The sequence below is a fragment of the Callorhinus ursinus genome, unplaced genomic scaffold, assembly GCF_003265705.2.
Source record: "Callorhinus ursinus isolate GAN/ISIS: 27379988/994484 unplaced genomic scaffold, GSC_fseal_2.0 scaffold1, whole genome shotgun sequence".
Lineage (NCBI taxonomy): Eukaryota > Metazoa > Chordata > Mammalia > Carnivora > Otariidae > Callorhinus > Callorhinus ursinus.
Window position 1 is genome coordinate 3,905,637 of NW_027397063.1, and position 15,525 is coordinate 3,921,161.

Below are 15,525 nucleotides of genomic sequence, written 5' to 3' on the forward strand. Positions count from 1 at the left end.
AGTGCTGGCTCTGCATTATTGCCACTTGTCAAAGTAGAAAACATTCATATGGGGCACCTGGCTAGAGATTACTAAATAAATAAACTTTTAAGAAATTAAAGTTTATTTAAGTAATCCGAACTCCTGACCCCAAGATCTAGAGTCACATGTTCTTCCAACTGAGCCAGCCAGGCGCCACAAATAAATAAACTTTAAGAAAAAAAAAAAAAGGAAACATTCATATGTTCCTTTGAGGCTCTCAGAAAAGGAAGAGGAAATTACAATACTAGTGAATTGGTTCATAATACAAATGGTGAAAAATTACAACAGCCCATTGAGTAAATATTAAAAGTTTGATTGTTTTTTTTTTTTATAATGTACAACAAGGATAGAGCTTATGGAGCAGCTGGAGAAACAATTGTCATTGAAGAACTTCTTGAAGGAGAAGAGGTGTCTGTATGTATATCCATCTTTTTGGCTTTTATAGAGTAGGGGAAGCTGTATTATCTACTCTGTGAGCCCCAGAAAGCCTTGATTTATTCTGGTTGCTTCATCTGAAAGCATAAACCCAGCACTTACAAAGGAATTTGTTTGTGTTTAGTATTTTGGATGCAAGCGAAAAAAGGAATTTATCATCTTTTAATCATGCCCTGTGTATCAGGAGAGGACTTGGATTTTTATCCCATATTATTTAAGGGGGGTAAGGTTGAAATACTTCACTTACAGAGTAGCTTGACTTTTTTTCCTAACTGGCTCAAAAACTACAGATCTTTCAGAAGTTAAGATGTTTTGATTCTTGATGTAGATAGCTTAGGCTTATTTATGTTTCAACTCACTTTAAAAAAATTTTTTTTTCCCGAGAAGAGTTAAGGTACATATGGTTCCCCTCATTAAATTTTTTTTTTTAACTTTTTTGTCATTTAAGATAAGTGGATTATTTTCTTTTCTCTACAGTGTCTGTGCTTCACTGATGGAAGGACCGTGGCCCCCATGCCCCCAGCGCAAGACCATAAGCGATTGCTGGAGGGAGATCATGGCCCCAACACAGGGGGAATGGGAGCCTACTGTCCAGCACCTCAGGTATTTCCCGAAGGCCCAGCTGAAGTTCAGGAGTCATTGTTTAAGTCTTCTCAAAGAGCTCTTGGACCATACTTTTCTGTTTTCTGTACGTGATATTACTAATCAGCAATTTGGATTTCCTGTTAAGTGAAAAGTATCTCTTCTTATCCCGTTCTCAAACAAACCTTTTCTAAAGTCTGAAGAATTAAGTATGGATTGAACAGATCCTTCTAGGTCCTGCTCTCTCATGCTATATTTAACCCATGAGAGCCAATTACAGTATAAAATTATTTTTTATTCATATTTGGATATCCAAGGTCCAACACATAAGTGCTCAATAAGTGTGTGTGTGTGTCTGTGTGTATGAGACAGATGAATTGAGAACCAAGTCAGACTATAATTTGTTTTTATGGTCTCTGTACTTCATGGCGGGTACATAAAGTATGTTTCCAAACAATTTCTGGATAGTTTTTATAAGAAATCTGCATCGGGGGCGCCTGGGTGGCTCAGTTGGTTAAGCAACTGCCTTCGGCTCAGGTCATGATCCTGGAGTCCCGGGATCGAGTCCCGCATCGGGCTCCCTGCTCAGCGGGGAGTCTGCTTCTCCCTCTGACCTTCCCCCCTCTCATGCTCTCTCTATCTCATTCTTTCTCTCAAATAAATAAAATCTTTAAAAAAAAAAAAAGAAATCTGCATGGGGTGTCTTATAAGTAGAAGTAGTACTTCAGAAACTCACCCATTCTTTTCATTTATGATAGTCAGTGGTTGTTTATGCTGATAATATAGTGCCTTGTACACATTTTTCTTAATTAAGAGATTAAAAACTGGATTTGCTTTAAGCTGTAAGTATTAAAACTACTATTTGGTAGAAGTGATTTTAGTTTAAGAACCATCTTTAGGGGCACCTGGCTGGCTTAGTCGGTGGGGCATGTGACTCTTGGTCTTGAGTTCTTGGTTTTGAGTCTTGGTTGAGGTCTTGGTTTTGAGTTCAAGCCCCACTTCGGATGTAGAGATTACTTAAAAATAAAATCTTTGAAAAATAAAATATTTTTTTAAATTATTTCTAACTCTAATTTTTACAATTAAATTTATAAACTCGGATTCTTTATCAGCTTATGAAATAGACATAGATATACCAGAAGGATACAAAAAGGCCTCAAAGTGGTAGGGGAACTTTTTCATTTTTATTATTGTGTTTTGGGAAACTATTTTTAGTGAGTTTTAAGTGTGTACATGTTTGAGAATCTATAGGTTTAGTAGTAAAAGGTGATTTAACATTTAGTCTTGAAATGGCAGCGGACACTGATCAGTAAATATATAATCTTAATTTCTGCTTATGATAATTTTTTTTCCCTCAGAGGTCTTCGTTCCTCTTTTATAAGAATAAGACCTTACTTGATAGAGTCAATGTGAATTTAAAGTGCTCAGCTTACCGGAGGTACTAAAAAATAATCGTTCTCACTGTCGCCTTTCATTGTCCCATATAGTACTGCTTACAAGATTTTTTTTTTTTAAGGATTTTATTTATTTATTTGACAGAGACAATAAGAGAAGGAACACAAGAGGGGGAGTGGGAGAGGGAGAAGCAGGCTTCCCGCCGAGCAGAGAGCCTGATGTGGGGCTCAGTTCCAGGACCCTGGGATCATGACCTGAGCCAAAGACAGACACTTAACGACTGAGCCACCCAGGTGCCCCATGATTTTTTTTTTTTTAATACCCAGTTACATTTAAATGTTGGGTATGTTCCCCAGGTTTCTAAGGATTTGTTCCTGAAAATAAAAAATATCGTTCTTCAGAGGACAGTGGATGGCATGCAGCAGGAGGGTATGCCGTACACAGGTGAGCACATTGATGTCATTGTGGGCATTATTCTTAGAGTGACTTTACACCTTGACAAAACTTACCCAGTTTCTCCTTTTTTCACCACCTTTTAATTGACGACTATTATAACTGTTGCCATAGTTAGTGCAGAACCTAGAGTATTAGTAACTTATATCCTAATTTTCAGTCACAATTCAGTGTTTTCATTATAGTTTGGTTTTGTTTTTGTTTCCTTTTCAATGAAGGTGTTCTCTATGCTGGTATAATGCTGACCAAGGATGGCCCAAAAGTTCTGGAGTTTAATTGCCGTTTCGGTGATCCAGAGTGCCAAGTGGGTAATAGTTAAGGATAATATACTTTGTAGATATGTGTTTTTTAATATCAGGACTTATCAGCCTCGAAATAATTACCTTTAAGGAATATATGCAAGTTCTGGTGTCTCAGTGAATACGTTGTCTAGGGAGAACTAAAATTTCTCTCAGTTGCCATGTTGATTATGTTTTTCCAGGTGATCCTCCCACTTCTTAAAAGTGATCTTTATGAAGTGATCCAGTCTACCTTGGATGGCCTGCTGTGCACATCTCTGCCTGTTTGGCATGAAAACCGCACTGCCATAACTGTCGTGATGGCAAGTAAAGGCTATCCAGGAGACCACACCAAGGGTGTGGAGATAACAGGTGAGTATCTGGGAACCAGAGGTGGAATTACAGTGTGATAAGTGACCAGCGTTACAATAGGCCTTCGTCTCATGCTATGCTTTGCTCTCTTTTAGGGGGCATAAGGCCATCAGAAACCTTTCAGGGGTTTTTTAACCATGTTGGATGAGAGTGTGCAAATGTCCAAAATTACGATATTTGAAGAACTGCCATCCATTTCCCTTCCTGCACAAGGAAGACCTGTATGGGCCTAGCCAAGTTTTCCAGAGTATCACTCAGTGTATCTTTCTCTTCCATCCTCCAAGAGCCATGAAAATAAAGGGAACTCATGAGAGTCAAAATACCATTAGTAGAAACTACATCAGATAAATTTCAGAGGCATGATCACAACTAGACACCCCACCCCCACCTCTTATGTGCAGCGTACCCCATAGTCACTTGAATGACAGAATTAAAACAGTTAACTCTAGCCTTCTCTTCTGTTTCTCTTTATAGGAAGTGAGGCATTTTTTGTTAAATAATATTAAATAAAACAGTGTCTTAAAATGCCAAATAAGTTCTAGTGCCATAAGCCCCGAAGGCAGACCTCCAAGATCCCCAGCAGGCTATAGTTTGGTCTCCCTCAGTACCCTAACAATGTGTTTGGTTCAAACACCCTAGTTCCTGCCTTGCCCAGACAGTAAGTCCATTGCCCTGTGAATCCCAGTCATGGCACCTCTGCAGTTAGGAACTGATTGTCTTTTAAGATTTTATTTATTTTTTTGAGAGAGTGTGTGTGCACACACGCACGCTCACATGCAAGGCAAGCGGGGGGGGCGGGCGGAGGGGAGAAGGAGGGAAAGGGAGAGAATCTCAAGTAAACTCCACACTGAGCATGGAGCCAGATGCAGGGCTTGATTTCATGGACCCTGATACCATGACCTTAGGTGAAATCAAGAGTGGGATGCTCAACCAACTAAGCTACCCAGGTGCTCCTGATTGCCTTTTAAAATGAACAAAGAGAAGGGATAGAATCAAGATCACTTGTAGTGGTGAAATTTCCCTAAGATTGAGGTGACAGGTGTAATAGTCATTTCTGAGACAGCAATATTAGATATTCCCAATACCAGTAGGTAGTTGGGTACCTATGACCAAATGCCCCTGTGTTATAAAAACATATAGGGAAGACCTGTGTTAACAAATTACCAACTGTGATGCTAAAAGAGAAGTGGTGACCAAAAAAGACAGACAATATGAGTGAGGTTTTGTTTTTTTTTAATAGATTATCTTTGTATAAACTGCCCATGTTGGTCACTTGAGAATATAGAAAATATGGCCTAATTATATCTTTTTTTTTTTTAGATTTTTTTTTTTTTTTTTTTTGTCAGAGACACAGCGAGAAGAGGGAACACAAGCAGGGGGAGTGGAGGAGGGAGAAGCGGGCTTCCTGCAGAGCAGGGAGCCCGATGTGGGGCTCGATTCCAGGACCCTGGGATCATGACCTGAGCCAAAGGCAGACACTTAATGACTGAGCCACCCAGGCGCCCCTGGCCTAAATATATCTTGTATAAAATTGTATATGAGAGCTTAAGAATAATTCAAAAGAAAATTAAGCTAGGTATTTTAGATTGGGCCTAAAACCAAATTTAAATGAAATTTATTTTAAGATTTTATAATTGTTATATTAGGGAAGAGATTAAGAATATGTTTTGTGTTAGTTATCCTATTGGTTATTTAAAGAAGAAAGAAAGCGAAACCAATTTGTATGGCTATGGTAAAGAAAAAAATTCCTTTACTCATAAGTAAAAGATGTGATCATGTATGGGTTTTATTCATTGATGTTTAGGGATTTTTTTTTCTTTTCTCCCCTTTTAAGTTTTGGTTATTAACGTCCTGTCAGGAGAGAATAACTGTACAGGTGACCCTTGGACAACATGGGTTTGAACTGCATGGGTGCACTTATACATGGATTTTTGTAGACTACAGTACTGTAAATGTATTTTTTCTTTCTTTTGACTGTTAATAACATTTTCTTTTCTCTAGTTTATTGTAAGAATATGGTATATAACAAATGTAACATACAGAATACACATTAATTGACTGTGTTATGGTAAGGCTTCTATTCAACTGTAGGCTCTTAGTAATTAAGTTTTTGAGGAGTCAAAAGTTATACGTGGATTTTGGACTGTGAAGGGGTGTTGGCACCCCTAACCCTGGCATTGTTTAAGAGTCAACTTTACGTTTAAGTCTTAAACTTTTTGGACTTAATGTGTTTTTTTTTTCTCCTCCATTGAAACAGTAGTTCTTACATGAGATTATAACACAGGTTAATGATAATACAGTTACCACCCTCGAGCAGAACAGACTGTTCTTAAGAGAGACAGTCTATTTGCTATCTTGTTGCTTTATTCCTTCCTGATAGGATTCGTGGTGAATATTCATTTAAGTGAAATAAAAATCTTATTAAAAAAAAACTTGGGGCACCTGGGCGGTCAGTCGGTTAAGCGTCTGCCTTTGGCTCAGGTCATGATCTCAGGGTCCTGGGATCGAGCCCCACATTGGGCTCCCTGCTCAGCAGGGAGTCTGCTTCTCCCTCAGCCTCTGCCTCTGCTCCTCCCCCACTTGTGCTCGCTCACTCTCTCCCTCTCAAATAAATAAAATCTTAAAAGAAAAAAGGAACTTTAAAAAAAAAACTTATGGAAATTATAAACCACTTCAGAAGTGCAGACTATTGTTATTATGTAAATGTGCTTTCTTACAGGGTTTCCTGAAGCTCAAGCTTTAGGACTGGAGGTGTTCCACGCAGGCACTGCCCTGAAAGATGGCAAAGTGGTGACTAACGGGGGTAGAGTCCTTACGGTAACAGCAATTCAGGAAAATCTCATCTTGGCCCTTGAAGAAGCCAAGAAAGGACTAGCTGCTATAAAATTTGAGGGAGCCATTTACAGGAAGGACATTGGCTATCGTGCCGTAGCTTTTCTCCAGCAGCCCAGGTAAATTTCTTACCAAGGTGGTTCTAGCACAGCTTCCGAACTGATGTAAATGGCTATATAGAAAATTCTGTTAACCTTATATTAAGCCATTCTATAATCTTTTCTCTCAATGGGACTGATCTGATTTTGACTAGCATGTAGTCTGAGTTAAAACTAGTTAGAATGATATTCAAATGGGGGCACCTTGGTGGCTCAGTTGGTTAAGCCTCTGCCTTAAGCTCAGGTCATGATCTCCAGGTCCTGGAGTCAAGCCCCACATCAGGTTTTCTGCTCAGCAGGGAGTCTGCTTCTCTCTCTTTTTCTCTCTCCCTCTGCCCCTCCCCACCACTCACTCACTCTTTCTCTTTCTAACAAAATCTTTAAAAAAAAAAAATTCAAATGGGGCGCCTGGGTGGCTCAGTCATTAAGCATCTGCCTTTGGCTCAGGTCATGATCCCAGGGTCCTGGGATAGAGCCCCGCATCGGGCTCTCTGCTCAACAGGAAGCCTGCTTCTCCCTCTCCCACTCCCCCTGCTTGTGTTCTCTGTCTCTCGCTGTGTCTCTCTCTCTGTCAAATAAATAAAATCTTTTAAAAAATAAAATAAAAATAATTCAAATGAAATGGGAAAAGCTTCGTGATATTTTTTGTGTTTGAAAAATTGAGTAAAATCACAGTGATTTAGTAAGGACTTTTTCACGTATATTTTAAATATATACAGTCATTTGTCAATTATTCATCAATAGAGATGGGGAAAGGATTTTTATTCCTTAAGTTATCATATATTTAAATATTTTGTATTTTTATCTCAAAACCAGTTCCTGGTTTTGTCAGAATTCAAGATGAAAATATTGGCCATCTACCTTTGCAAAACAATTTGACTATATAATAAATCTTGGCAGTCTCATTTTGTTACTTCATTTATATTTATTACTGAAATGTATTTTTGACCCCTTATTAATTTGTTAGCATGTACAACTATTCCTTTGTAAAATCAATAAACTATTAATTGCAAATGTGAGCGTTTTGATTTCTTAAGCATATATCACAGTTACTATTATTCATTGAGTTTGTCTATGAGAAATAAATATGTTTTAGAGCAAAATGAGAAATTTTTCACAACTTAATTAAATTTAATCCCATTAATTGATAGACAGATATTTAGGTTTAAATACTGGAAACTTTTTAGGATTAAGAACATTAAAATACCATACTAAAAGTTTTATTTTTCATTTTAAAATAACTAGATTCCATTGAAATGACCAATTGCAAGGGACTGTCATCTTAATACTAATCTGAGTTCGTAAAGTTAAAGATGAAGAAAATGAGAGGCACAGAACTGAAGGTTTTTTAAAGCAGTAGAACTTTGTTTCCTTTCTGAGCATGACCCCAGACTGCTAATTTCATTGGAGTTAATTGCCAAAGCTCTCAACTCTATTTGTACCCTGACCCCTTGTTTCTAATAAAATTTCACATATTTCATGTATCACCACATCCCAGTAGGCCAAAGTACTCATTTTTGTAAGGCAAGGCTACCGAATTCCCAGTGCTGTGCATGAGATTTAGATGCACTGCTTCAATTTGTTGGCCCTACTTAGAAGGGAATAATGCACTATCATTATCTGGTTTTGCTTTTTCCAAAGTGTTTTTATCTTGTTTCTTGCTGTCTTCAGCTATAAGGAAACTTACACAACTCTCTACTGCAGTAAGAGCCCAGTTTCATTATTTAGGGATTTCTTTGTAGAGTGCGTATAATCCTCATTTTCCCTTTTTTTACTCCATTTTGGCATTCCTTTCTTTCCCATACCAAAATTGAACAGAAAAATGTTGTGGCAAAATATCAGTAAATCTAGCTACCTGTGAGAAAAGTAAGAGAAGTAGTACTCAGTAGTGATAATAAAATTGAATCAACTGGGGAAGTTTTTTAAACACATTCAATTTCCAGGGACTGCCCTTGACCAGTTAAAATCTATGGATGGGGCCTGGCACATTCGGATATATAAAGGTCATCTTCTGTTTTATATAATACCTTACAATTAAACTAATTTTCCCTGGCATTTAGGTGATGTGTGTGTTTTGTTTAATTCTTCAGGGGCCTGACTTACAAGGAATCTGGGGTAGACGTTGCAGCTGGAAATATGCTGGTCAAGAAAATTAAACCCTTAGCAAAAGCTACCTCCAGACCAGGTAAGTTAGAGCCTGTCCCTTGCTAGTTCGTTAACTTTGACTGTCGTTGTGAATTGATTTGGGCTTTGTAGTTTACTGAGGAAAATGTTCCAAATTAATGCCAGGTTGCTGTTAAGTCTTTTAACTATTTTAGCCGAACCCATAGTCTTCTGCTTTCTTGTCTCTAATATTAAGGAAAGCATCTCAAAAAGATATGTCTGCCCCTTTCGTATATACTTAATTTTCTTGATCAGTTCTTTGAGCACCTGGCACTCTCCCCCATTCTCAGGAAAGGCATCTCTTATTGTAGCCATGTTTAATTAGAAGTGGTTTGTATATCCGTGTTTAATGTATTAAAATGCAGTAGGTAATTAATTTCCTCCCCATTAGGCTGTGATGTTGATCTTGGAGGTTTTGCTGGTCTTTTTGATTTGAAAGCAGCTGGTTTCAAAGATCCTCTTCTGGCAAGTGGAACAGATGGTGTTGGAACTAAACTGAAGGTAATCAGACACCTATGTGATTGATTAAAGGCCTTTTGTGAATGATAGGAGAGAATTTACCCTTTATCAAATACCTATTTTTCCCCTCTTGATGTATATGCACTAAAGAGAACCATACCAAATAACCATAAAGTATGGCTAAAATATCTACATATTTCTAACAACACAGTGTTGTTGAAACTATATCTGGATGGAAGGGTTATTGGAGGGGATTAAATGGGATACTTTTGGGGGCACCTGGGTGGCTCAGTTGGTTAAATGTCAGACACTTGACTTTGGCTCAGGTCATCATCTCAGGGTCATGGGTTCCAGCCCTGCATCCAGCTCCAGGCTCAGCAGGGAGCCTGCTTGAGATTCTCTCCCTCTGCCCCTCCCCCTACTCCCACGCTTACACTATCTTCCTCTCTAAAATAAGTAGATCTTTAAAAAGGGGGGGTTCTTTTGGGGCACCTAGGTGGCTCAATCAGTTAAGCATCTGCCTTCAGCTCAGGTCATGATTCTGGAGTTCCCAAGCCCCACGTCGGGCTCCCTGCTCAGCAGGGAGTCTGCTTCTCCCTCTCCCTCTTCTCCTCCCCCTGCTCATGCATGCTCTCTCTTGCTTTCTCTCTCAAATAAATAAAATCTTTTTTAAAAAAATTAAAAACAGGATACTTTTGGATCAAGTGGCTTATCAGAATTTAGTATTTTATCTTTAGGTGTTTGGAGCAGCTAGCCAAATAGCAATAATATTTATTAGCTTCCATTGATAAACTGACAAGGTATAATTTGGAGCTTATCTTTTATGTAGATGTTTTGTGTATTGTGTATTGTGCTTCTTCAGATTGCCCAACAGTGTAATAAACATGATACCATTGGTCAAGATTTGGTTGCAATGTGTGTCAATGACATTCTGGCCCAAGGGGCAGAGCCTCTTTTCTTCCTCGATTACTTTTCCTGTGGAAAACTTGACCTCAATACAACTGAAGCTGTTGTTGCTGGAATCGCCAGAGCTTGTGGAAAAGCTGGATGTGCTCTCCTTGGTATGACCATCCATTTTAATCACATGTCCGTCTTCTTACTGTATTTTAGCCCTATGTATAAATGTGATTAGTACTAATATACCTAAGAAGAAAAACTACATATTACATGATGAGGCAAATAAAATATAGATAACATTACCTGAAGAAAACTTAGATCCTGGTGCCCTCAAGCCCCTCCTCAAGGGTTTGTCCCCCAGATTCCTATTCCTAAACTGTGACCCAGGCCTTACCTTTTTCCCTGATCTTTATCATTTCCATCCCCATCTTTCTCAAGGGCCTCACAGACAAACATGGTTAGGGGTATTTCCTCCTTACTGGCCTGCAGCAGAAGTAGATGATTCCTGACATTGTACATCTTAAGCATTATTTTCCAACAGAAGTAACACTAAGAATAAAATGTACCTAAGATTTACAGAAATATTGCTTAAATATATATGGGAACTTTGAGCAAAATGAATTGTAGGTTGACCAAGCAATGAAACTACCTCTTTTATGTTAACTATTTCTGTGGACGCATCTTTCCCAAAAGCCAAAATGACCTTTTCAACCATCTTTTAGAACAGTTTATAATTTGGAGTCCAGGGGCACCTGGGTGGCTCAGTCGTTTCAGGTCATGATCCCAGGGTCCTGGGATCCAGCCCCACATTGGGCTCCCTGTTCAGCGGGAAGCCTGCTTCTACCTCTCCCTCTCTCTCTGCCTATGTTCCTTCTCTCGCTGTGTCTCTCTCTGTCAAATAAATAAACAAAATCTTAAAAAAAAAAAAAATGGAGTCTGCCTGCCTAGACCCTTTCTTTACATATGATCACAAAAGTGAACTATGCCGGGGTGCCTGGGTGGCTCAGTCGTTGGGCGTCTGCCTTCGGCTCGGGTCGTGGTCCCGGGGTCCTGGGATCGAGTCCCGCATTGGGCTCCCTGCTCGGCAGGAGGCCTGCTTCTCCCTCCCGCACTCCCCCTGCTTGTGTTCCCTCTCTCTCTGTGTCTCTCGCTGTCGAATAAATGAATGAAATCTTTTAAAAAAAAAAAAAAAAGTGAACTATGCTATACTTTTTAGGCTGGGGCATTTGGATTTAAGCAGGCCTGATTAAATTACCTCTCTAAGCCTGTACCATCATCTGGAATATGGAGTGATTATAAGGATCAAATATAAATGAAAGCATTTCTAAAATTAAACGGCTGTAGAAATGACATTATATTCAACCAAGCGTTCGTTCTTTGAAGATAATGCTGTTTGGGGCTACACTTATCCTTTGTGGAAATTAGTACTGTTTCCCTTGAAATCACACTTGGTCAAAAGTTGTGTTAGGCAGCTAATAGAGTACATTTTTTTTTAATGTTTGCAGAATATAGCCACGTGTTTAATTGTTCATAATAAGAGTAGGGGCACCTGGCTGGCTCAGTCAGAAGACCATGGAACTCTTGATCTTGAGGTCATTGAATTCAAGCCCCACGTTGGGTGTAGAAATCACATACATACATATATACATACATATACAGACAAACTTAAAAAAAAGAAAAAAAGAGGACCTGGTGTCAGTACTTCCTAGAAAGGTTTATAAATATTATGTGATTTTTTTGGCTCTTATTTTATCATCCTGCCAGGAGGTGAAACTGCAGAAATGCCCGACATGTATCCTCCAGGAGAATATGACCTAGCTGGTTTTGCCGTTGGTGCCATGGAGCGGGATCAGAAACTCCCTCACCTGGAAAGAATCACTGAAGGGGATGTTGTTATTGGAATAGCTTCATCTGGTCTTCACAGCAATGGATTCAGCCTTGTAAGGAAAATTGTAGCAAAATCTTCCCTCCAGTACTCGTCTCCAGCACCTGAAGGCTGTGGTGACCAGACCTTAGGTAAACACACTCATTTAAATTTTCCTGCTTGGAAATATGTGAGCATCCACTTAATGGGTTAGTCTTTTATTAGTTAATTAGAATAGAATAAATTACATTATCCTGTGATTTCACCGTTTGGACATTATCATATAACTGTTGTGTCTGCAGGGTCAAATCATTCTCTATTTCAGAATTGTTGACATATGCTTTGGTTTTACATTCATAGGCTAAGTGTTTGTCTTATCTCTCCAATACACAGGGGACTTACTTCTCACTCCAACCAGAATCTACAGCCATTCATTGCTACCTGTCCTACGCGCAGGACACATCAAGGCCTTTGCCCATATTACTGGTGGGGGATTGCTAGAAAACATCCCCAGAGTCCTTCCTCAGAAGTTTGGGGTGGATTTAGGTAAGATTGCTAAAAGGAAATTTTGTTCAGAAAACCACTGGGAAGAAAAATGTATTATGGAAGAAAACTATGGGTAGTTAGTGCACATATATATATATCAGGGGGAAAAAAAATTTTTTTTTTAAGGTTTTATTTATTTGACAGGCAGTGAGAAGGAACACAAGCAGGGGGAGTGGGAGAGGGAGAAGCAGGCTTCCCACGGAGCAGGGAGCCCGACGCAGGGCTCAGTCCCAGAACCCTGCGATCATGACCCAAGCCAAAGACAGACACTTAATGACTAAGCCACCCAGGCATCCCTGTATGGAAAATTCTTAATTATTGGGGTTTCTCAGAAAAAATAAGACTGACCTTTTTACCTCTTTTTGCTTTATTAGCTATGTTTATAAGGCATAAGATCCTCTCATGTAACTGACTTATATAGATGAAGTGCTATGGGGGGTATGAGGGGCTGGTAATCTCAAGCTCTATCAAGATGGAACCAGGAACATGCCAGGAAGGGAAATGGTAGCCTCTGCAAGGGATAAATGGGACCCAAACCAAGGTATTGAGAAGGGAGACAGATTGGAGAATCATTTTGTGCTTAGAAGGAAAAAGAAGTCCCAGGTTTCTAGTTAAGCAAGTGAGTGGATGGTAACATCCATAACACAGGAGGAAGAATAAATTTGGAGTAGGAAGTGGGAATAGTGTTTTGTTTTGTTTTTTTCAAATATTTACTTATCTATCTATTTTTAAAGATGTATTATTTGAGAACAAGAGTGCAGCGGGGAGGGGCAGAGGGAGAGAATCTCAAGCAGACTCCCCGCTGAGCCCAGAGCCTGACCAGGGGCTCAATCTCAAGACCCTGAGATCATGACCTGAGCCAAAATCAAGAGTCGGATGCCTAACCTACTGAGCCACCCAGACGCCCCTATTTATTTTAGAGGAGTGAGGGAAGTGCAGGTGCGTGCAAGGTAGGGGAGGGGCAAAGGGAGAGAGAATCTCAAGCAGACTCTGCACTGAATACAGAGTCCAACGTGGGGCTTGATCTCACGACCCTGAGATCGAGATCTGAGCAGAAATCACAAGTCGGACACTCAACCAACTGAGCCACCCAGGCGCCCCTGAAATAGTGTTTTAAATCTTCAGTGTGTTTATTGTAAGGTGTCTGAGAGCAGAAGTTGCCATCGGGCTGAAGTTAGGTTTGGTGCTCATATGCAGTTAGTAATAGTTAAAGCCAAGAGAGTGGGGGACTGCAAGGTTGTTCCTCAGTGTCCTGTCTACTTTAAAGATTGATAGAGGTAGAATTACTGGAAAAGCACAGTCAGAAGCAGGGAGTGAACCATGTAAAAGTATCATGAACTCTAAGGATTTGAACATGACACTGGTCAGCAGTGTCAGGTACAGCAAAGAGATCTGGGATGAGAACTAGAAATAAGCCAGTATGATTCAGTCAGCTCAAAAAGCATCTCTGAGTATAGATACCACCTGCCACATGATTGTGGGGGGAATGGGTGGCAGAGATACAGGGACAGTGAATGGAAGTTTCTTGCTGTTTCAAGAAACTTATTGGTAAAAGGGAAGGGGGAGTCATTACTTACACTCATGGCAAAATGAGCAACAGGGTTTTCCCTCCCTGTTTTTATAGGGTAAAGAGACAGAGGAACTGCTCCAACTATCATGGTCAACTAATATACATTGGTTTGAGCAAACAGAAACTAAAGAAGGTCGCATAAAGTAACTCCTTTTCCCAGTTAAGAAGGGCTTAGTGACTAGCATGTATAGCCTTGAAACATGAATTAAAAAAAAGTTGATTGGGTGGATCCAGTCGGGCTGGCCAGGTGGAGGGGTCACTCGTGAGGGGGAGCAGCTGTGGGTGCACGTGAGGAGATGTGCTGAGCCAACAGTGGAGTCGGTACCCGAAGAGAGAACCCAAAGAGTCAGAACTAGGTCGTGATGTAGAGTGGATATCATCATATTCCCAACAGCCTTGTGGTTGAGTCACACAAATGTCTGTGTCCCAATGAAAAGGAAAGTCAGGCCCTCATACCAGCCTCTGAGGTTTCTTCTAGGAATCATACTCCGACAACAGATTTAGGTAAGGCGTTTTCAACATAAAAGTTGCAACTGGTTATATTACTCCTGACGTATCTGATCATTTGTAGAAACTGGGCTCTTAGCCTGTCAGGGTTTGTCTGTTTGCTTACAAACAAATAGTTTGTAAATCATTTTGCTAAAATGAGATCATAGTTTGGTGATCTGCTATTTATTCTGCCATTTACTATATCAATATCCAGCTGTCATAATAGCATCATTTTTGAAACGAGTATTCCATTTTTTATATGCATATACCACTATTTGGTTTTATGTTGCTGTTGACTTTTGACTATTGATACAACAGTGAACATCATAGTAGCTAAATCTTTTGAGCTCAGCTTTTAAGAAAGGACATTGCCCAGCTCGTAGAAACGGAATTAAGTCTGATAGAGGAGAAGGTTCATAGACATGCGATGCTCCTTAAAAATTGTATCAGCTCTAGAGCATTAAAGAACTGATTATCCAGGGTGCCTGACTGGCTCAGACAGTAAAGCATGCGATTCTTTATCTTGGGGTCTTGAGTTTATTCAAGCCTCACGTTAAGGGTAGAGTTTACTTTAAAAAAAAATAAATAACTGATTATCCAACAGATACACCAAATTAATAAGGGGAACTGATCGTTAACCCTATTATTTAATAAAAAGCTAAATCTGTAATGGCTTCCCTTTCTTAGGAGCATCATAAGTAAATATTCAATTTAGTATAGTTTTGGCAAGTCAGATCCCATAACTATAGATTCCAAAGAACCATCCAAATTTAAATTGTATGTATGTTGTGATTATGCCTTTACTTAAAAATTTTTATTAGAGATTTTTGTTGTATTATAACAGACCTAAATCTAAAATTTAAAGTAAATATGGGAAGGAGTGCCTAGGTGACTCAATCAGTTAAGCATTCGACTCTTAATTTCCGTTCAGGTTGTGATCTCAGGATCCTAGGATCGAGCATTGTGTTGGGCTCCATGCTCAGCCAGAAGACTGCTTGTCCCTCTGCCCCCCCCACCCCCCACCCCCCACCCCTCACCGCACATATGCACGTGTGTGCTCCCGCTCTCTCA

At 39.6% G+C, this 15,525-nt stretch overlaps 1 protein-coding gene across 4 annotated transcripts in view; it reads left to right on the forward strand.

The window, feature by feature from the left end:
• The window catches only part of GART (phosphoribosylglycinamide formyltransferase, phosphoribosylglycinamide synthetase, phosphoribosylaminoimidazole synthetase), a 32,001-nt gene that overhangs the window by 8,893 nt on the left and 7,583 nt on the right, over positions 1 to 15,525 (forward strand). For all 4 annotated transcript variants that reach the window (XM_073891094.1, XM_025871943.2, XM_025871952.2 and 1 more), the window contains exons 6-16: positions 367 to 435; positions 934 to 1,059; positions 2,790 to 2,877; positions 3,105 to 3,190; positions 3,368 to 3,536; positions 6,256 to 6,487; positions 8,557 to 8,651; positions 9,021 to 9,130; positions 9,951 to 10,149; positions 11,750 to 12,001; positions 12,243 to 12,395. In XM_073891094.1, the coding sequence (XP_073747195.1) occupies positions 367 to 435; positions 934 to 1,059; positions 2,790 to 2,877; positions 3,105 to 3,190; positions 3,368 to 3,536; positions 6,256 to 6,487; positions 8,557 to 8,651; positions 9,021 to 9,130; positions 9,951 to 10,149; positions 11,750 to 12,001; positions 12,243 to 12,395 (1,579 nt within the window). The remainder of the gene's footprint in view (positions 1 to 366; positions 436 to 933; positions 1,060 to 2,789; positions 2,878 to 3,104; positions 3,191 to 3,367; positions 3,537 to 6,255; positions 6,488 to 8,556; positions 8,652 to 9,020; positions 9,131 to 9,950; positions 10,150 to 11,749; positions 12,002 to 12,242; positions 12,396 to 15,525) is intronic.